At 41.2% G+C, this 23,519-nt stretch overlaps 1 protein-coding gene across 1 annotated transcript in view; it reads left to right on the top strand.

Annotated features, from left to right (window-relative positions):
• Window positions 1-1,540: 1,540 nt before the first annotated feature.
• The window catches only part of PDE8B (phosphodiesterase 8B), a 243,906-nt gene continuing 221,927 nt past the window's right edge, over window positions 1,541-23,519 (top strand). Inside the window, exon 1 of the mRNA XM_011996259.1 lies at window positions 1,541-1,774. Within this exon, the coding sequence (XP_011851649.1) occupies window positions 1,739-1,774 (36 nt within the window). The 5' untranslated portion in view covers window positions 1,541-1,738. The remainder of the gene's footprint in view (window positions 1,775-23,519) is intronic.

Below are 23,519 nucleotides of genomic sequence, written 5' to 3'. Positions count from 1 at the left end.
TGCAGTTGCATCTCAAGGCTCAGTTAGGGAAAGGTTCACTTTCAGGCTCTCCTGATTGTTGGCAGAATTTACCTCCTTTCAGTTTGTTGGACCCAGGACCCTTGAACAAAGGCACCCTCAGTTCCCTGCCAGGTGGGCCTCCCCAATATGTCTGCATGCTTTATGAAAGCCAGCAAGAGAAAGCCTCTGCTAGCAAAACTGTATAACCTAATCTATGAAGTGACATTTGGTCCCCTTTGCCATTGTTCCATAGGTGGGCAGCAAGTCAAGTCACAAGTTCTACCCATACTCAAGGGGAGGAGGACAACACAAGGGCATGGACACCAGGTGATGGGGATCGTTGGGAGTCATCTTAAAGTTTGTCCACACATGGAGGAATGCTTTTGTGAAAAAATGCTTGGGTTCCTAGAAGAAGGTGGTGAAGGCCATGTTCATACTGAATTCCTGCCTTTTTGTAGGCCTTTATGGCTAATGTTAAAAATAATAATTTTTCCTCTTGTTTTATTTCTAAAAATGACTTGATTTTCTTTTCTGCCATTAGAAATCTCATCTAATGAGACTTTCTCTCTGGATGAGAAAGTCAGCAGGAACAGATTGTTGTTGGTCTTGGTTTTGGCTGGGCTGACTCAGCACTGTGGGCAGCCGACAAGGGAAAGGCCTTGCAAATGCTCTGGAGGCCTCTGTTCGGAATCCCTCCACCCCAGAGGAGCCAGGTATGGGCCAGGCGTGATAATGGCCTCAAGCAAGATGCCAGGACCGTTTAAGGCTGAGGCATTTAATTAGGTACAATGTATTACTTCCTGAAAGTGTATGAAAGCTTCATAGTATCTGCTTGGACATTTAGTGATACCAGCTACCTACACAGATTGGAGGGGAGCTGGGTGGGGGGCGGCTCTAGAAGCCTAGCTGCACCTTTGGTTTGATCCGTGTTTGACTCATGTTTGTAAATTGTCCCTACAATTAAGGCTGAGGGATTATTTCAGCCCCTAATAGATTTTTTTCAAGGTTTTTTCTCCTTATGTTGCTCAGGCTGGTCTTGAATTCCTGGCCTCAAGAGATCCTCCCGCCTTGGCCTTTCGAAGTGTGAGGATTACAGGCCTGAGCCACCGCACCCAGGAGATGTTATTTTCATATTCATTCTTTTACTTGGAGGAAAAACTGTCTTTCTTACATATGATGTGAGATATATATATATATACACACACATACACACACACACACACACCAATATCTCTAACTTGAAAGTCTCTTTAAAATTATAGTGTATATGATTGTGAGTTGAGGGATGCAGGCAAATCTGATCTTTCAGCATTTTCTTGGGAGTAAAGGCCCAACGAGAGGAAAGTGGAGACCTGTAGAGGGGGCGTTGGGAACCCGAATCCTGAGTCCCCAGAAAGGCTCCAGGTTTGGCAGCTCCAGCGATGCTGGACTTCTCTTGAGGGGCCGGGAAGGTGTTGCCCGGAGCGGAGCAGCTCAGCGGGCTCAAAGTCTGGGCTCCACACCCCGGGAGGGGCGCTAGGACCCAGGCACCCGCCGGCCTGGGGACGCGTCTGGAAAGTGAAGGCGCGGCGCGGAGGCTCAGGCTAGCGGCCAGAGTCCCACCGAGCAACCAGAGCCTTCACGTGGGCACGAGGCCCGGGGAGTGGGGTGCAGGGTGCACCGGTTGGTGCCCTCTGTGCGGGGCTAAGGCGCCGGGCACCGACACCGCCAGGGCGCCCAGCAGCCGCCGGCCTCCGGTATGGACCAGCTGCACTGCCCACCCAGCGCGCGCCAGGTGAGCCCCCCGGCACGGGGGACCGCGCAGCCCTCGGCCGCCCCCTCGCACCTGGGCACCCGGCCACTGGGCACAAGCCCAGAGCTGGCTCCAGGGCCCCCTTTCAGACATCCAGGTGTTAGACTGGCTTTTTTTTTTTCTTTTCTTTTCGCCCTTAGTCCCTCCGTGTCCTAGTGCCAACTACCTCCTTCCTTTCCAGGCGGGAAGCACCTCGAGCGTCTAGTGTAACCATCAGGTTTATTATTCCTAATAATAATTGACCACAGACGGCCGCTGTTCGCGTCTACCTGGTGCTTCTGAGCAGGAGCTGGACCTGTTTCTCTGTTGGGCCAGCTCCGCCGGCTCCTGTTGCGCCTAGTGTTTTCCACGCTTCCCAGGCGTGGACGGTGGGGCCCCTGCTTTCCTCCTCATGCTTCTAGTGGCTACAAAGCTGCCTCCCCTTCCGAGTAGTGAGTCGCCGGCAGCCCCAGCCTTGGGTGTGTACACGTGTGTGTGTGTGTGTGTGTGTGTGTGTGTGTTTGCACGCGCACCTCAGTGCCTAGCTCCAGCGCTCGGGACTCTGCGATGGGGCACCCACCCCTACCCCCACCTCCACGCCCACCCCTACCCCTCCCCTTGCACTAAGTTCTAGGGACAACGCTCGCTGGGTGAATAGACGGAGCGTGGACTAAACCACCCGCCTCATCCCCTGTGGGAAGGGATGTTTGGAGGTGGAAAGAAGGAAAGGGAGAGATGGAACGTGTGTACAAAGAAGGATCCCACGCTGCGGGATCGCAGGAAAGGGCGCGGGAGAACAGTCTGTGATAGGGAGGGGCGCTTAGTGCAAGGGGGAAGGTGCGCAGGTGGCGCTGCCACTCTGAACTTGGGGGCGTTCTGCTGAGCGTTCAGAGTGTCCCCTGAAATGCACCTAGTTACCAGGATCAAAGTAACTGTGCTCCTGCGGACTGTTGGTAGAGTTGAGGCTTGCAGCTGCCTTTGCAAAGGCTTGGCTAGAAGCCTTGAACCGTCCACAGACTCCTCTATACCCTCAAGACTAACTGTGCCCATCCATTCTGCTTCTGGCTCAGTCTGACACCAGTTTACCTGTCCCCAGGTTGCCAGCTCCAGAAAAACACTGCTGGCGGCGAGGTGTGAGTTACTAGGACTGTAAGATCCCCGCAGTTGAGCGGTGGTTATTTGCCCAGGTTGCCTTCCCTGCACGGTCGGGAGGTCAGGGTAGCTGGAGGCGCGCTGGCTGATAGTTACAGGTGCTTCTGTCTGAACCTGAAGTTGGATGTGCAGTGCTAACCTAGAAGAGAGACTTCCTCTAAACTGTGTGTTGAGAGACAATCAAGGAAAACATTTACACAGGGTCCCGGGGACGGGGGGAGGCGAGGGCCAGAGGACCCGCCCTCTTGGATTTTATAACGCAGCAGTTCGCATTACCAGTTCTACTTGACTGCCCTCTTGACCTTGAATAAGTTATTTTAACTTTGTAGAGGTTCGGTTTTCCAAGAAGCAAAAACAGAAGAATGACAATTCATCAGCAGTGGCAAGAACATGGATCGGGAGGCCAGGGAGTTGGATTCCAAGCGCCACCGGTACCACTGACCAGTTGTGAAACTCTGGGCAAGCTGTACAACCTGTCCTGGCCTCAGCTGCCAGGAAGGCTCAGAGCCTTTAATTCTGGATTGATTCCACTCTGGCAGTAATCTGCCAGACTTAGCCTATGAATGCTCACTAGTTCTTTGCAGTCTTGCTACAGATTGTACTTGGTTCCAAAGAGCATTTATGGACAGAAGAGATACTAGATCAGTGGGTGAATTGAATTTTAATTCCAATCTGTTTATAGGGCTACACAAATCATTCAGTCTTAAAGATCGGTGGAAGTAAGCCTGACTGGTTTAGTTAATGCTTAGAATGCACTGGGAAGGATCTCACATAGAAAGTCCTGGTAAAGTTTGAGCTTGGTTATATAATCCTGGAAGACATCCTTTCTGTGCATTTGAAAGATTCCAGTCACACTCTCCCTGTTACAGGCATGAGTGGAGGGGAAGCCTTAGACCGACCCCTCAGTAGAAGACAGCCCAGTGTCTTGCAGAGCCCATCAAGGCCCCTTACATTATATCTGATAAACAATTGACTTACCTGGGAATGACTCAGTTAATATCAACTTCTCAGAAAAGCAGCTTATCAGCTTGGTAATGAAATAGTGAAATTGTCTTTAAAAGCTGTATTAAATAGTGAATGCCTAATATTGCCAGAGCTTATTGAGATAAGCGCTGCCTTTTTTTTTTTTTTTTTACTTTATATGCACATCTTATTTTTATTTATGGAGAATCAGTTAATAAACACATTTTAAATTCAATATATTATGTATTTGCTTTTTAAATAACACTGCTCTTTAGCTTTTTAATTTAGCTTTGGGAAGGGAAATAAGCAGGATGACAATTTTTTTTTTACTAGATAATTATGAGAGATTAAGAAGCCACAAAGAACCTTGTTTCTTCAGGTTTTCAGAGATGAATATCATCATAATGGTGAATATTTTTTAAGTACTTAGGCACTAGGCATTGGACTAAGCACTTTATGTAAACACTCTCATGTAATCCTATCAACACCTTCTGAGGGATGTGCTATTATTATTATTATAATTATTATTATTTTGAGACAGAATCTTGCTCCGTTGTCCAGGCTGTAGTGCAGTGGTATGATCTCGGCTCACTGCAACCTCTGCCTCCCAGGTTCAAGTGAGTGTCCTGCCTTAGCCTCCTGAGTAGTTGGGGCTACAGGTGCGCACCACCATGCCTGGCTAATTTTTGTATTTTTAGTAGAGGCAGGGCTTCACCATGTTGGTCAGGCTGGTCTCGAACTCCTGACCTCGTGATCCGCCCGCCTCGGCCTCCCAAAGTGCTGGGATTACAGGCATGAGCTACCGTGCCTGGTCACTGTTATTTCTTTCAGTTTTACAGATGAGAGAACTGAGGCTTCTTATCTGAGATGACACAGCTAGTAGGTGGTGGAGCTGAACCAGCCAGCTGGGTGTATTTACAATGATCCAAGTGACATGCAAGAAATAAGAAAAGGGGAGGGCAAAAAGTGCCTACTAAGTGTCAGATACTTTATACACCTCAGTGCATAGAGATTAAAAAATCTTTTATGAGTGGTAATTTTCTTTTCTTTTTCTACTTGGACTTTCTTGCTTTTATCAATATGATCTGGGTGTCTTTTCATGTCAGCGAAGAGATTGACTCCTTTATTTTTAACTATGTGGGCTTGAGAGCAGATGGGTAAACCATAATTTATTTCACCAATCCCTGTGAATGGGCATTTGGATTATTTCTCAGTTTTCACAGTCACATACAGTACTTGTGAAAGATCACACAGTGGATCCATTTGTTTATATATTTCTGCATACCTGTTTAGATATTTCTGGTGAATCTGTTCCTAGGGGTGGAATTATTATGTGAAAGATCATGGTTACTATTTAAATACATACTTAAAACAAAACAAAACAAAACAAAACAAAAAAAAACAGAATCTCCCTCTGTTGCCCAGGCTGGAGGGGAGTAGTGCATTATTGGCTCACTGCAGGCTTGACCTCCCCAACCAAGCGGTTCTCCCTCCTTAGCATCCCAATTAGCTGGGACTACAGGCATGCGCCACCATGCCCAGCTAATTTTTTAATTATTGTAGAGAGAGAGTCTCACTGTGTTGCCCCAGCTGGTCTCAAACTCCTAAGTTCAAGCAATCCTCCACCTCAACCTCCCAAAGTGCTGGGATTACACGTGTGAGCCACCGTGCTGGCCAGATATATACTTTTAAATACATACTACTAACTTGCCTTCCCCAAATGAAATGTAATTTCTGATTTGGGGTCCAATTCTTCCACTAACATGTTTTTGGACTTCTGATAAATCATTTAATCTGAAAGATGTATTATCTATAAACTATGGATGGTAGGACTTCTTGGTTGCCAAAGTCTGTTCCAACTGTGAGAGTCTGCAAATATGTGCAGTTAGAGGTCACACAAATGAACTGTCCATATCTGACCATTTTTTGCCTACAAAAACAACTTAGTATGATTTTATCTAATATCACATGAATTCCTGAAATATCTGTTTTTGGTACCCTGGCTTTTCTGAGGCAGCTTTGTGTGAGAGAAGTGGCTAGGCTATGTTGCAGTCACAAATCAACCCTGAAACCTCAGTAGCTTAAAAAATAGAAGGAGGCTGGGCATGGTGGCTCACACCTATAATCCCAGCACTTTAGGGGGCTGAGGCAGGAGGATTGCTTGAGGCCAGAAGTTTGAGACCAGCTTAGGCAACATAGTGAGACCCTTCTTTAAATTTTTTAAAATAAAAATAAATAAATAAAATAATAAAACAAAATAAAAATAAAAAATAAAATATAAAGATTTATTTATCACTCACATGTTATGTCCAAAGCAGGTTAGCAGAGTGTCCTGCTCCACAGAGGCACTCAGGGCACCAGGCTATCAGAGCTCTGCCGTCTTGTAACTGCACTGTCTAGAACATGCAGTCTTGATGTTCCTATGGCAGGGGAGGAAACAAGAGACAGTGGAGAATCAACACCTGCTTGTAAATGCCTTGGCTCAGAAATGAAGCATATTTCTTGTATTTACAGTCTTTTGGTAAGAACTAGTCACACAGACCTCAACCTGATGCATGGAGACAAGGAAATGCTTTTTGGAAAGAGGAAAGGTTGATACACAGGACTCTGTATTAGTTTGCTAGAGCTGCCATAATAAAGTACTAAAGACTGATAGCTCACACAACAGAGATTGACTTCCTTACAGTTCTGGCGGCTAAAAGCCTCCAAACTATAAGGTATCAGCAGCATTGATTAATTCTGAGGACCTCTCTTCTTGACTTGTAGACAGTCATCTTTTCCCTCTGTCTTCATATGGTCTTCCCTCTGTGTGTCATGTCCTAATCTCTTCTTACAAAGACACCAGTCATATTGGATTAGGAGCCACGTTAATGAGCTCATTTAAAATTAATTCATCTTTAAAGACTATCTCCAAATACAGTTACATTCTGAGGTACTGGGAGTTAGGACTTCAACCTAAGAATTGTGTTGAACACAATTCAGCCCATAACACATTGTCTCTGTCAGACAGCACATCCTGAGGTGTAGTCATGTTGTTGTCATTGGAGGGGCTGGTAGGTTACTGAGCCATGTTATGGAGTCATCTTCCTCTTCACCTCACATCCATCTCCTCCTGTCCCCCCGCCCCCTGCTATTTCCTAACCCAAAACTGTTATTTTTCTGAATTCCCTGGGTAATGTTTAAAGGGGTCCAATGTTACTACTTACTTCGAGCAAACTTTTATTGATGGCATTGGCTGTAATGTGAAGCAGGGTGGCTGTGGGTCAGAGATGGGAAACCTAGGGGTTAGGAGCACGAACTCTGAAGCAGACTGTTTGGGCGCTCATCCCAGCTCCATTGCTTGCCAGTAGTATTCCTCATCTGTCAAATGGGAATAGTAATACTTCCCTTGCAGGGTTGTTGTCCTGATTAAATGAGATAATCTATGTAAAGTGGTTGGCACACACTAGGTATCAAAAATGGTGACTATTATTATTTGCAGCTTCAGAAGCTCATGGAGCCCTTCACACCCAGTGTCCTGCATTCCAGCCTGTGTCCCAGCATCACAGACAACCCAGAGGCTCTGCCACACAAGCTCCTAGGGCTTCCCTGGCGTGCCATTTGTTAGTATGGCAGTAACTTCATTACCACTTTAAAGCTCCAACAGCCTACACATATTAAAGTCATAGGTTCCTAATTAGATTGTACAGCCAAAAGGAACACAAGAGACTATCCCGTTAAATAGCCTCTTAAAATTATTATCCTTGTTACAGTTAAGACAATGAGAGTTGGCAGTTAAATTGATTTGGAAAAGCAGCATTTCAGTTTTTCTAAGAGGCACCTTCCTCCTCTCCTGTTTTAATGACCCTAGAATCAGGATGTGTTAATAGCTGAGAGATAGGCTTGGAACCTTTTCCCATTGACCTGCCTGGGAAAATGACTGCAGACTCACCTTCTCATGCCATCTTTTTCTTGGAAACACAGCAGTTGGATTGCTCTGAACCTGGGGTGAATTATCTGTCTTGATTATTGCAAAACTATTGATTCCTGAGACTGCATTAGGATTGGAAGAGCTATGAGTTGCCCATTGGCCTTAGGGCTCCATGATTGGAGCAAGAAAGAATCCAGAAGGAAACCAAAGCAGTGGTTTCTCCTGGGCAGGATGAACCACACTCTTCATCTTTGGCAACTATGCGCACCATAGTGTGCATAGGGGAGGCCAAGACTCTGCAACTATGAGTAGTTGCTGGGCCTTCCTATGAGATAGCAGATATTATGCGAACTGTGTTTCCCATTCTGTTTCCTACTAGAAAGCTAAATAAAGGCAGTGATAGATTAAAACCTATTGTGTCTTGTGAATTGATTACCAGTCTGAATCTGTGACCACTATTGCTGGTGGTACAGCTTCTTATAAATTGCTGTCAGCCAGGCAGTGGTTGTAATGGATTTGTCTATGAATGTGTGCACGGTGCACACAGTTTCAGCTTTTTATGTTTTCAACATTTGTTGAAGTAGGTGCATGGTTGATAATACATGTGTTGAGTTTAATTGCTGGCTAAGATGACTTCACAAAGGTTACACTATGATTTGACCTTGACACAAAAGTTATTGTTTATACGGGCAGTCAAGGAAATAGAGCATGGGGATAAATTTGATATTGATGAGGCAAATATTTGGCATTGGAGGGATGATGCAATTTCAGTTTTGTTTTGCTTGTTTGTTTTGCAAGGTAGCAGCCAAGTGCTTTTAAGGAAGAAAAGATACCCACAAGTACCTACAGCTAGGTTTATGTTTCGGTATTGAGAGATGTGCAAAGGGGTTGCCTCTTATATGTCAAGTAACTAAACTGAAGCCAGGAGATATAGCCTAATCTATAGATGAAAAAAAATCAAAGCAGTGAGTGGCCAGTGGGAGCAATTTTCATATCTTGTAGGACTGTTGATGTTTGATGGGCAGCATTCTTTTCTTAGTGATACATAAAATGATGGCATTCCCTACAATTAGTGGTATTTTAGATTTGATGAAATATGGCAAAAATGGCAAAGAGGGGACTAGAATCTAGAGCTTCTATCTCTCAAGCAGTCTACTTTCTCCTACCCATACCAAGGTATGCATTCCCTGACCCTGGTGTTGCCTGACTCCAGCCCTGGTTTTCTTCTCGAAAGAATTTTTAAACTTTTCCCTAGAAGATTGAGACAATTACACTGAAGCATAAACAAATGAAAAAGCAACCATCTAGCACACGTGGCCAGCCAATATTCTCTATCGTAAATATTACTCCTTTTGAGTGAAACTTATGAAGGGTGTTACTAAGGTCAGGACATCACTAAGAAAGTAAGTGACTTAATAAATGTATTTATTACAAGTTCTTTACCATTGTGTACACGTTTAAGGGGCCATGGTTGATTAAATAGCAGGAAAACATGACTTCTTTAGGGTTTTAGCATCTATTTTCTAGTTCCAGTTAGTGTTAAAAAATAAATTCAAGACCATCTTTGCTGGAATAGAATGCAATTGAAATAGGAAAATCAACTTGCTCAGAGAGCGTTTAATTAAATCTGTTTGAAAACTGCACAAAAGACTCTCTTAGAAACCTAAGAGTACTTTAGAAAGTTGAGGAGTTCTAGATCCTGTCCTGGATTGAGATGGAATGATATTAGGAAGGTTGAGATGAATAATATTGATAAAGGACTTACTATGAACATCTTTGTCAAACAGGCATTGAACAGCATTCCTGTTTAAAGTGCATCATTTCGCAATACTCATTTTCACATCTTGAAGAGGAAACACCCAGTTTTATTCCAGAATAGCATTTTCAGGGGGACAGTGGCCACTGAAATATTTTCACAACCTGTCTTTTCTTGGGCAGGTTTTTCTTTTTAAGGAAGGGCATTTTTGATATTTTAATATGGCGTGCATTGGGGCTTCTCAACGTGCAGTCACTCATATCGTGAGAATAACTTCTGTCTGAAAGACCACAGTTCACCCACTGATCTCTGCAACTGCAGAAAATATCTCACGGCTGCAAGGATTGCACAAGAGGAAAATAAGTAGGAAGGTAGAAGTGGGAGGAAATAGTGAAGGGAGTAGAAGGAAGGCTGCTTAGAGGAAGGATAAAGCAGTGTATTTCAACCCTGTGCATCACAACACACAGAGGACAATGTAATATTGTCTAGGACATTTAAGCCAGTGGACAAGGCTCTGTGTCTGCTCCAAATGCTGAATGGGTGACCTGAAGGCTTAGAGAATCAGTATCTTGCTTCTGTACCAGTTCAGCTGGTACCCTGATGAGGAAGTCTGAGAGTAAAGCATAGCCCTCAGTGGGGGAAGGGAGAGGAGTCTGGGGACCACCACATTATCTGCTCCTGCCTGTCTCAAACATCTAGATGGCCTCTTGCTTTGACCCAGGTGTGGTTAGTCTTCTCTTTCTCCCCTAAGCCCTTCCCACTGCCTTTCTAGGGATTTGCCCAGTCTGCAGGGTTTTTCTCTGCACTACAGCAAGCACTGCTGTCATTCACACCCCCTCTTCCCTAGGCTTGAAATCTGGAAGGCAATGAGAGCTGTGAGCTGCAGGGGAGGACACAGGCGGCCTAGGACCCTTGCTTCCCCCCTCTGACTTGTCATCCTTAAAGGACATATTTCTATTATTCATGCAACACATAATTAGTGAGCATCTAATATGTGCCAAAGATCTTCTTCTCTTGAGGCTTACCTTCAAGTGTGGGGATAAAGTCAAGAAGGAAAGGAGAGGAGGAGAAGGAGAAGGAGAAGGAGAGAGAAGGGAAGAAGAGGGAGGGTAGAAAGGATGCAAGTGTCAGATGTGGTGAGCACCAAAAAGAAAGATAAAGCAGCAAAGAGCAATATAACTGTCCAGGATGGGGTGGGGGACGTTGCCATATTAAATAGCGTGGTCAGAGAATGCCTCCCTGATAAGGTAATATCTGAGCTGAAGCCTGAAGGAAGTGGAGAGTGAGCCACGTGGATATTTGTGAAAGAATATTTCAAGTGGGAGGAATAGTGGGTGCAAAGGCCCTGAAGGAGCATATCGGCGTGCTCATGGTGCATCATGGAGGCTGCTGAAGCAGGAGGGAGTGAGCAGGGGGCGCAGCAGGAGCTGACGGCAGAGAGGTTGTGGAGAGCCAGGCTGCTCAGGGACTGTGGTCTGCTATAAGGACCAGGTCAGATGGGAAGTAGGGGATCTGAAAGGTTGTAGGAGGCTCACCCTGGCTGCTTATGGAGACTAGCCTGACGGAGCCAAGTGAAGCTAGGAGACGTACTAGGAGGCCATCAGTCATCCAGGCAAGAGGTGTTGGCAGCTTAGACCAGAATGGTAGCAGTGAAGATGGCAAAAAATGGTCAGATTCTGAATCAGTTTTGTCAGCGAATCTAACAGGATTTGCAGGCAGATGGAATATGGAGTGAGAGAAAGTCTAGGGTGACGTTAGAATATCTCTAAGGCCCCTTCCAGCACTAACATGGTGTGAGTTATCATCAACCTGTTCGTTGGGCTTGACACCTGGTCCCTGTCCTTTGCCCATGTTCCTATTAAGTCTTCTCCATGAGTTGAGTCAACTGACCTTGTTGTTATCAAGGGTGATTGTGGTCTTTGTTTTTGAGTGCCAAAATGCCCTTTGGTGTCCCTGGAGGGGTAAACCTTCCAGGGAGTTCTAAGGCCAGTCCTTGACTGCAACAGCTTAACAGGCCATGGTCAAAATAAAGGCTGCTTTCCCTCTGGAAGCCTTTCTTCATTACCAAACTTGGAGTGCCACTAAGTTGGCTTTAAAGGAGAGGGGTGGATCTAATTTGTTAGCTGAAAAATATTGCTCTTAATAAGTGAATCGTAATTAGTGGAAAGATGAGAACCAATTCTGTCATCTGTTGCAGAATTTATTTGATAAATGAGATAATAGGAGAGAAAAAGACGTCTACAGTCTATAGTTTAGGGGCCAGTACTAAGTGAGGCTCAATGAGAAGCCAAGAGAAAGCAATTGCTTCACTGAAATCTTATCTGACACACAGGTGAGTGTGATGGAGGTGCTCCTGTCATCTGCCTTTCACTTGGCCCTGGTAAGGTCTGACTGGTGTCAATCATGGCATTTACAGACCTAAAAGTTGTGTTCTCCTCGTCACTTTGGCTCTAGCACATGAACTGGTTGTGTGAACTGTTGGCCGAGACCTTCCCTTGCAGAATTGAAACAACCTCTGGTCTCTCAGTATATGCTCTAGGAAAGCTTTGATTGGCTGAAGACAAAATAGGCCCAAGAATAATATGATTCGTAAGGGATGGTGAATTTATTATCTTACGCTTGGCGGCCCAGTATATCAGTCAGCTTCAGCTACCATAACAAAATACCACACCCTGGGTGGCTTAAACAACAGACACTCATTTCCTCACAGTGCAGAAGGTTGGAAGTCCAAGATCAAGGTGCTGTCAGGGTTGGTTTCTGGTGATGTCCCTCTTCCCAGCTGGCACACAGCCACTTTCTTGCTGTGTCCTCACATGGCTTTTTCTCCATGCGTGTATGGAGAGAGCTCTATAGTGTCTCTTCTTCTTCCCACAAGGATATCGGTCCTATTGGATTAGGGCCCCACCTTTATCCTCATTTAACCTTAATTACCTCCCTCAAGGCCCTGTCTTCAAATATAGTCATATTGACAGTTAGAATTTCAACTTAGGAATTTTGGGGGACAGACTTCAGTCCATAACATGAGGTAAATGTTGTAAGCTTTTTAAAAAATAAATTTTATTGAAGTATAATAATTTATGTACAATAAAGCATATGCTTTTTTTTTTTTTTTTTTTTGAGACAGAGTCTTGCTCTGTTGCCCAGGCTGGAGTGCAGTGGCACGATCTCGGCTCACGGCAAGCTCCACCTCCCAGGTTCACACCATTGTCCTGCCTCAGCCTCCCGAGTAGCTGAGACTACAGGCGCCCGCCACCACGCCCAGCTAAATTTTTCTGTATTTTTAGTAAAGATGGGGTTTCACTGTGTTAGCCAGGATGGTCTCGATCTCCTGACCTCGTGATCCACCTGCCTTGGCCTCCCAAAGTGCTGCGATTACAGGTGTGAGCCACTGTGCCCGGCCAAAACATATACCTTTTAAAGCAGCGGTCCCCAACCTTTTTGGCACCAGGCACCAATTTTATGGAAGACAGTGTTTCCACAGATCCAAGGTGGGTATTGTTTTGGGTTGATTGAAGCACATCACATTTACTGTGCACTTTATTTCTATTATCATTACATTGTAATATATAATGAAATAATTATATAACTCACCATAATGTAGAATCAGTGGGAGCCCTGAGCTTGTTTTTCTGCAATTACATGGTCCTGTCTGGGGGTGATGGGAGACAGTGACAGATCATCAGGCGTAGATTCTCATAAGGAGCACACAGCCTAGATCCTTCACGTACGCAGTTCACAATAGGGTTCACACTCCTGTGAGAATCTAATGCTGCCACTGATCTGACAGGAGACAGAGTTCAAGTGGTAATGTGAGTGAGGGGCAGTGGCTATAAATAGAGATGAAGCTTTGCTGGCTTGGCCTACTGCTCACCTCCTGCTCTGTGGCCCAGTTCCCAACAGGCCACGGACTGGTATGGGTCCATGGCCCAGGGGTCAGGGACTCCTATTTTAAAGTGTACAGTTTCATGAATTTTGACAAACTAAGTCATCGTGTAATGTGTCCATGTAATCACTACCACAGTCTAGATATAGACCAGTTCCATCAGCCTGAGTCATGTGCTCCTTCCCAGCCAATCCCAACCCCCACCAGAGACCCCAAGTAACCAGTGTCTTCCTTCCATTCCACTAGACTAGAGTTGTCTGTTTTAGAGTTTCATGTCAATAAAATCATACACATAACCTTTTGTGTCTGTCTTGTTTCACCCAGTATAAGGATTTTGATTTATACGTGTTGTTGTGTATATCAGTAGTTTGTCACTTTTCATCTTTGAGTAGTCTGTTTTATGGGTGTACCACAATTTGTGTATTTATTCACCTACTAATGAACATTTGGGTTGTTTCTAGTTTGGGGCTATTATTTTAAAAGCTACTATGAATGTCCACAGATAAGCCTTTGGCCATTTTCCATTATGTTCTTATTTCTCTTGGGTAAGTGCCTAGAAATGAAATTTCACCTTTCCATAGTAAGTGTATGTTTTTAATAAGAAAATATTATAGACTGCTGTCCTTAAAAGATATTGTAGTAATTTACATTCCCATCAGCAATGTATGAGAATTCCAGTTGTTCCATATCTTGCTAACCCTTGGTATTGTCAGTCTTTTTCATTTTAGCCATTTTAGTGGCTGTATGCTGGTATCTCATTGTGGTTTTATTTGCAATTCACTGATGACTAATTGATGATGAGCATTTTTTATATGATTACTGACCATTTTTATTTTTTGTATTATGAAGTATCTGCTCTAAATATTTTGCCCAGTTTTAAAAATTGGGTTGTTTGACTTTTCATTATTGACTTGTAAGACTTTTAAAAATATATTCCCCATACAAGTCGTTGGATGTGTATTTCTCCCAGTCTGTGACTTGTCTTTTTATTTTCTTGAAGGTATCTTTAAAAGAGCAGACTTTTACATTTTCAATGAATTGCAATTTATCATTTTTTTCTTTTATAGTTCATGCCTTTTACATTCTTTTAAAGAAATCTTTGCCAACCTCAATTTCACAAAGATTTTTTTCCTATTTTACTTCTAGAAGCTTGCCTCTTAAATTCTGTGATCCATTTCAAGTTAATATTCATGTATGGTGTGAAGTAAGGGTGGAAGGTTTTTTTGTTTGTTTTGTTTATGCATTTGGATACTCAGTCATTCTACCACCATTTGTTGTAAAGCTATACTTTCCAAATTAAGTTACTTTGGTACTTTTATTGAAAATTAATTGACCCTATATGCATGGGTCTATATCTGGACACTATTTTATTCTGTTGATCTATTTGTTTGTCCTTATGCCAATACCACTCTGTATTGTTTACTGTGGCTTTGTATTAAATTTTAAAATCAAGCACTGTTTGTCTCCTTTGTTCTTTTTCAAAATTCGTTTTGACTATTCTAGGTCAATCGCATTTCTACATAATTTTTATAACCATTTTGTCAATTTCTACAGATATAAACCTGCTGGGTTTTGATTGGGATTGTATTGAATCTATAGATCAATTTAGGGGAAACTGACCTCTCAGCAATATGGAGCTTTCTGATATAAGAACATTGTATATCTCTATTTCATTAGACTTTTAAATTTCACTATCAGTGTTTTACAGCTTTCAGTGTGAAGGTCTACAGAAATATTTTATGCTTTTTAATATTATTGTAAATAGTATTTTGTATTTCAATTTCCAATTGCTCATTGCTAGTATATAGAATACAACTGACTTTTGTTTATTGACTTTGTATCCTGTGATTTTATTACACTCACATATTAGTTCTAGCAGCTGTTTTTATAGCCATTAGCATTTTCTATGTGTACAATTATGTTGTCTGTGAATAAACAGAATTCGACTTCTTCTTTCCCAAATTGTGTATCTTTTACTTCTTTTTCTTGCTTTACTTTATTGGCTAGAGCCCCCAGTGTAGCTTTGGTGATAGTGCACATCTGTGCCTTGTTCCTGAGCTTAGGGGAAAGACGTCCAATCTTTTAAGTATGATGCTTACTGTAGGGTTTTTGCATATGCTTTTTATCAGGTTAAAAAAAGTTTCCTTTCTCGACTTACTTATTGAGAATTCTTATTGTAAATAAGTAGTGAATTATCAAAAGCTTTTATTACACCTATCAAAATGATGTTTGTTTTTTTCTTTGTTCTTTTACAGTGGTGAATCACATTGACCTTTTTATTGTAGTAAAATACCCATAACATACGATTCACATTTGTAACAATTTTAAAGTGTACAATTAAGTAGTATTAAGTATGTGCACTATGTTGTGCAACCATCATCCCAATCAAGTTCCGGAATTTTTAAAAAATCACTCTAAAAAGAAACCCCATGCCCATTCAACAATCACTTTACATTCCCTAGCCCCTGGCAAGCACCTGCTCTGTCTCTGGATTGGCCTATTCTAGATATTTCATATAAATGAAATCATAATGGTGACCTTTGTGTCTGGCTTCTTTCACTTAGCATTTTTAAAAGTTTCATTCATGTGACAGCATGTATTTGTGCTTCATTTTTTTTTTAATGGCTGAATAATATTCCATTGAATGGATATACCACATTTTGTTTATTCAGTCATCTATTGATGAACATTTGAACTACTTCTACCTTTTGACTATTGTAAATAGTGCTGCTGTTAAACATTTAAGTACAAGTTATTGTTTGAACACCTGTTGTCAGTTCTTTGGGGTATAAGCCTGGGAATGGAATTGCTGAGTCATATGGTAACTCTCTTTACCTTTTAGGAACTGCCAAACTGTTCTCCACACTGGTGTTATGTTTTAGTTTGTGCTGCTGTAACAGAACACCTGAGGCTGAGTAACTTAAGAGAATAGAAATTTATTTTCTCTCAGTTCAGGAGGCTGGGAAGTCCAAGATCAAGGTGCCTGCATCCAGTGAGGGCCTTCTTACTACATACTCTGGAGAAGAGGAAACACATGCCCTCACATGGCAGAAGGCAGAAGGGCAAGAGGACAAAAGAGATCGAACTTAGCCTCAAGCCCTTTATATAATGGCATGAATCCATTCATGAGGGCAAATACCTGCCATTAGGCCCCACCCCCCAATACAGTTGCATTAAGCATCAAGTTTCCAACGCATGAATTTTGGGGGGATGGGTTCAAGCCATAGCATTCTACTATTTTACTTTCTGAACGGTGATGTTTAAGGGTTGCAGTTTCCCATATCATTGCCAACACTTCTTTTTTTTTTTTCCAATTATAGGCATCCTAGCAGATTGGAAGGGACATTTCACTGTAGTTTTGACTTTATTTACATTCATTTTACAGTTGACCCTTGAACAATGTGGGGATTAGGGATTCTGACCCCCTGCACAGTAAAAAAAGAAATCAATGTATAACTTTGAACTTCCTAAAAACTTGAGACAAATCACCTATTGTTGACCAGAAGCCTTCCCAATAACAAAAAGTCAATTAACACATATTTTGCATGTTATATGTATTATATACTATATTCTGATGATAAAGCATAGAGAAAAGAAAATGTTGTTAAGAAAATCATAAGGGAGAGAAAATATATTTACTATTCATTATGTGAAAGTGGATCATCATAAAGGTCTTCATTCTTGTCATCTTCATGTTGAGTAAACTGAGGAGGACAAGGAAGAGGGGAGAGGTGATCTTATCTGTGGCAGAGGCAGAAGAAAATCTGCATGTAAGTGGACCCACAAAGTTCAAATCTGTTGTTCAAAGGTCAACTGTAGTTTTCAATTCATTGGAGTTTTAAATTGTATTTCTCTAGTGACAAACGATGTTGAGCATCTTTTCATGTGCTCCTTGGCCACTTGTGTATCTTCTTTGTACAAATGTCTATTCAAGTTCTTTGTCTCTTTTTGAATTGGATTGTTCATCTTTTTGTAGTTGAGTTATAAGAGTTTTCTTTTTAGTTTATTCTAGATACTTGACCCTTACCGAATATATAATTTGCAAATATTTTCTCCCATTCTTTGCATTGTCTTATTACTCTCTTGATACTGTCATTTGATGTACAAAAACTTTTTAATTTTGATGAAGACCCAATTTAGTTTTTCTTTTGTGGCTTGTGCTTTTGGTATTATATTTAAGAAACTATTGTCAAATCCAAGGTCATGAAAATTTGTCCCTGTGTTTTCTTCTAAGAGTTTTATAATTTTACTTTTAACATGTTTCATGGTTAGTTTGCACATGGTATGAGGTAAAAATACAACTTCATTCTTTTGTGCATTGATTGATTTTTGAATATGAAACTAACTTTGTGTTTTTGGGATAAAAACTGCCTGGTCATGGTGTACTACATTTTTATTCTATTGCTGGAGGTTTGGTTTGCTCAATTGTGTTAAATATTTTTGCATCTATGTTTAGGGGTATTTTTATCTGCACTTTTCCTTTTTTGTAAAATCTTTTTTTCCTTGGCTTTGGTATTTGGATAATGCTGGCCTTATAACATGAGCTGTGAAGGGCTTCCTACTGCCCAATTTTATGGACATGTTTGTGTAGGGTTAGTATTATTTCTTCTTTATATATTTTATAGACTTCACCTGAGAATTTTCTGGGATTGGAGTTTTCTTTGTAAGCAGGCTATTAAACACATAGTCAACTTCTTTAGTAAATACAGGGAAATCTAGATTTTAAAATATTTCTTCTTGAGTATTTCTTTCAGTATTTCTAGGGAAATGTCTATCTAAATTGTGAATCTGTTGACATAAATTTGTTTCTAATATTCCCTTATTATTCCTATTAATAGTTTAGGGTCTTGATGTTAGTAATTGATGTCTTTTATCTTTTTTTTTTGACCAGTCTTGCTAGAGCTTTATCAATTGTATTGACTTTAAAAAAACATTTTTTATTTTTATCTTTTTTTTTTTTTTTTGAGACTGAGTCTTACTCTGTCACCCAAGCTGGAGTGCAGTGGCATGATCTTGGCTCACTTCAAATCTCATCTCCTGGTTCAAGTTATTCTCCTGCCTCACCCTCCCAAGTAGCTGGGATTACAGGCATCTGCCACCATGACTGGCTAATTTTAAAACTCTTTTTTAGTAGAGTCAGGGTTTCACCATGTTGGACAGGCTGGTCCTGAACTCCTGACCTCAAGTGATCAATCCACCTTGGCTTCCCAAAGTGCTGGAAGTACAGGTGTGAGTCACTACATCTTGCCCAGCATTTTTGTTTATTGCATTTGTCTATTGTTTACCTGTTTACCATGTACTAATTTCTGTTTCTATACTTATCATATCCTCCTTTCTTTTTAGTTTAGATTTATTTGTTTTTTCCCTAGTTTCTTAAGATAGAATCTTAGATTATGGGATTTGGACCCACTTTCTGTTCTAACATAAGCTTTTGTCCCTTTTATAATTTTTTATTGTGTCTCTTTGATTCTTCTCTCTTTTCTTCTTTCTTAGTCTGGCTAGCGGTCTATGTATTTTGTTAATCTTTTCAAAAAACCAGCTCCTGGTTAATTAATTAGCCTGTCTTTGAGTTCACTGATCCTTTTCTTCTGTAGTGTCTAATCTGCTTTTAGTTCCATCCAGTGACCATTTCTTTTCAGAACTTGTATTTTTCATTTCTGGAAGTTCTATTTGATTCTTTTTTTGTATTTTCCATTTCTCTTCTCACAAGTTTTCTCAATACTTGGACAATAATTATAACAGTTGTGTTGATGTTCTTGTCTGCTAATTTCTGTCATTTCTGTTTCTATTGATCTTTCTTTTGATTATTGGTCAGATTTTCCTGCTTCTTGGGATATCTAATGATTTTGATTATATGCTAGACATTGTGAATGTCTAAGTTTTGTTGTCTTTCTTTATTGAGTGTTGGATTTTGGTTTGGTACACAAGTTAATTTTGGTTCCATTTAATTCTTTCAAGGTTTGTTTTTGAGCTTTTAAAGGTAGGTCTGCAGTATTTTCTCTAGGGATTCTTTAACCTTAGTATTAAGGTATGACCCAACTGGCTTCTCTACTGAATGCCCTGAGTGATCAACAAAGACACTCCTTTTTGGCTGGTAGAACTTGGATAGCTCCTAGTTCTGTGTGAGCTCTGTAAACTGTTTGCTTATAGCTTTTCAGTTGCTGTCTTTCTGGTCTAAGGAATTTCACCCTACTCATACATATTTTAGTACCTACTAAACTCTCAAGTGCCCCTCTATGTTTCTTTCATAAGTATTTCCTTCTTTCTGAAATACTGCCCCATAAATCCCAGCTACAGAAGCCTGTCTGAACCATGATTTTGGTCTTCTCACATCAACAAAACCACTGTGCTCTGCCTTGAACTCCTTTCCTGCTGCGAGACATTGAATTTGCCTCCACGGTGATAGCTGGGGTAGTCATATTGTATATTCCATCTGTTTCCCTTCTCTCATGAATTACAGTCCTGAGCCACCTATTTTTCAACGTCTGATAATAGTTGTTTCACACATTTTATCTGATTTTCTAGTTGTTAATGGAAGGAAGGTAAATTTGGTCCCTGCTTATTCATCAGAAGTCCATGTTGCAAATTTTTATTCATGATCCTATCCAAAAGGTTGCCATCTGAAAATGCTGTTCTATTTGAAGATGTCTTCTGGGACATTTTTTGTTTTTTTCTCCATTCTTCTTCTACAACTTAAAACTATGGATATTCCAAATACATTTGGGAGAACTATACTGCATTGTTTCTGGTTCTTGTTGCAGAATTGTTGGTTTTCCCATACTGATCCCTACATCTTATTCATCTTTTCCCACACACGCACTTCAAATAGGGCTAATGTGACTTTTTGATACAGTATTTAGGCTACGAAATGGCTCTCAGACCTTTCCAGGGGAGTTTCTAAGCCCCTTATAGCTGGAGTTCTAAGAACAGCCACTCAAGGCTTGCTTCTACCATTTCTTAAAAATGAGAATTACTTGTAGATGTGGCATCTCTAACATCGTTGCTTTATACTCACTTGAACATACAGTGGGAAACAGAGGCTATTAAAAATGTAATCAGTGTGAAAATTCATGCCATCTGAATTGTACGGGTATGTAAGGGATTTGAGTTCCTTACAGAATTTTCTGCAATTTAGTACTTAAAATGACTTACAAATGTATATACTTCTCTCTCCTTAGGAGAAGGAAAATCTTAAATACTAACTTGATTTCTTAATTTAACAGCAAAAAACAATTCTCATACCATGTATCTCCTAACATGTCACTTTCACTTTAAAAGTCTAAAGAGTTGAGGTTTATTTCTTTTCTTTTAAAATTGATGTTTATGTTGGTGATTTTAAAAAAGATCAGATCCCCTGTTATGAAGGATCTTAACCTTGTCTTTTAGATCTCAGTGAGAAATGCAGTACATGTAGCATTAGCTGTATTTCTTTTTTAGAGGCTTATGTAGGATATTTATAACCTATAAAAGTTTGATGACTTCATGTTCAGGAGAAAGCAAGTAATTACCTAGCCAAGCTAGGTGGGTGTTCAAGTTAATGGTAAACAGAAAGGAGATGTTGAAAGATTTCGTATCTGAAGGGTAGAAACACAAGAGAAATATATGGAGATAAAACATACAAAGTATAAGACTGATACATAGTAAGCTACCTCCGAAGTAGCAGCCATTGTTATTATTATTCTGCCAGTATTCTGAAAGTAATTGTATCTGTTTTGTGTACTTACACTGGATTGAATTTACACTGTCTTCCCCTGCCCTGTCCTCCAGACCTCTGCTTCCTAGAACTTTATTCATTGTTCTTAAAACATAATGGACTTTTGTCTTCTCTGGTTTGAAGTCTATATAATAAAAAAAAAATATAATAATAATAATAGTAATAATAGAAAGAAAAAGAAAATCAAGTACTGTACTGAAATTTATATCATTCTGCTGGTGTGTATTTAAACATTAAGTTTACTTCCACAGATAAGCCTCTCCTTCCTCTACCCCCACTCCCACATCTCAGAAAAGGTAAAGGGGACTATTGAAAACCTGTCCTTAGAAGTCCTTGGTTTTGTGAGGCTTGCAGACATCCTAAAATTTACAACCTTACATTTTGTTTCAGAAAATGAAACAGCACAGGTGAGGGGCTTTTTAAAAATTTTGTTTTGTTTTGTTTTTGTTCTTTATCATTGTTTTCGCTTTGCAATATCTTACTACGTGTACAGAAGTAGTTTTCAAAGTGTGATCCCTGAGTAAGTGGCATTAACATCACCTGAGAATTACTTAGAAGTGCAAATTCTCAGGCCTTACAATCTGTGTTTAGGCAGTTCTGGTACATGCTAAAGTTTGATAGCCACTAGTGTCGATTACCCTAGAAAACTCTCCCACATCTGACTGAATCTATTTCTGTCTATGATATTATAAGCCTCAAATATGAGGTATGAAGAAGTAATCAGTCATGCCCCCAGTGACTGTTGCCTTGGAGATGTTTAATGGTGTGACACGGGAAGTGCCATGCTGCAGAGCAAATGTCAAACCCCAAGAAGGGAGAGACTTTCTGCCGCAAGCTTCCAGAGCGTCTCCTTTCACTGCCCTAGCAGCCACAGTGTAAGAGGATTAAGACACCAGAACTGCAGAAGGTACTAAAGCAAGCAGGGCCTTCAGGCAGAGTTGCAGCCTCGAGGCACCTTAAGCTAGTTAAGAAGTAAGATCCCAGGGCTCAAAAGCAGTTCTTGAAACAAGAGTATCAAAGGCTGACTTTAGCGATCCAGACATGGAGCAAAAAACTAACATCACTGCATAGGTCTGACTATGGGGAAGCCCAAGGAAGTCTTGGCAGAAACTGTTTACTTAGCAACCCTGGAAAAGGACAATGGTGCTCTTGTCAGTAAAGAGGACCTGGAGGCTGGCATATCTATCTGTCCTCCTCATAAAGGCTCATGATTGGTTCAGCAAATATTGAACATGTACCATTTCTTGTTCTAAGTACTAGAGTTCCAGCAGCAAACACAAAAGAGGTTCCTCACATTCTAATCATGTTCTAGGGAGAGTTCAGTGTCAGCACGGGCTTTGGGTGGACACTTTCTGGTTTCTAGACTCAAGATTCTGGGTCCCAGAAAGTGCAAATCCAGGTGAAGAATTCCCTTGATAGACAAAGCTTATTTCTCCTGGGAGTGCTCCCCAATCTCATTTGCACTTTGTCCTAGACATCTAACCTGGAAATTTTGCAGTCAGTTTTGATATCACTGGCTCCCTGGCTCCTTATCTAATCAGGCTCCAGATCCTAAGGATTCGTTTTCAGTAAGGTCCATGGAATTCCCCTCCCCACCCTTTTTTTCTGTTTTTACAAATTCCGTCTACTCAATATCTCTGTATTTGTTTGCTAGGCCACCATAATAAAATACCACAGACTGGGGGACTTAAACAACAGAAACTTATTTTCTCATGATTCTGGAGCCTAGAAGTCTCAGGTCAAGGTGCCAGCAGGGGAGGTGTCTAGTGAGGCCTCCCTCCTCAGCTTGCAGGTGGTGCATTCTCTGTGTGGTCTTTTCTCTGTGTGCATGCAGGAGAGCGTGGGCAATCTCTGCTGTCTCTTTTTCTTATAGGGACACCAGTCTTATTGGATTAGGGCCCCACCCTTATGACCTTGTAACCTTAATTACCTCCTTAAAGGCCCTGTCTCCAAATATAGCCACACTGGGGGTTAGGCTTCAAAATATAAATTTTGGGAGGTCACAATTCAGTCCATAACAATCCCTATTATCCCATTCCTGGGTTATTATAGGTCCTTACTGATCTTCATTCCTGACTGACTTCCTTCACCAGTCCTTCTGGAATATGCAATAAGTAAAATAGCACAGTTGACTCTTGAACACCAGAGTGTGAACTGTGTGGGTTCACTTTCATGTGGATTTTCTGCTGCCTTTGCAATCTTGAAACAGCAAGGTGAACCCCTCCTCCTCTTCCTCCTCAGCTTACTTAACATGAAGATGAAAAGAATGAAGACCTTAATGATGATCCACTTTCACTTAATGAATAGTAAATATATTTTCTCTTTCTCTTGATTTTCTTAATAACATTTTCTTTTCTCTAGCTTACCTTA

The sequence above is a fragment of the Mandrillus leucophaeus genome, unplaced genomic scaffold (assembly GCF_000951045.1).
Source record: "Mandrillus leucophaeus isolate KB7577 unplaced genomic scaffold, Mleu.le_1.0 Scaffold114, whole genome shotgun sequence".
Taxonomy (NCBI): domain Eukaryota; kingdom Metazoa; phylum Chordata; class Mammalia; order Primates; family Cercopithecidae; genus Mandrillus; species Mandrillus leucophaeus.
This window is presented reverse-complemented; position numbering and strand designations above follow the sequence as displayed.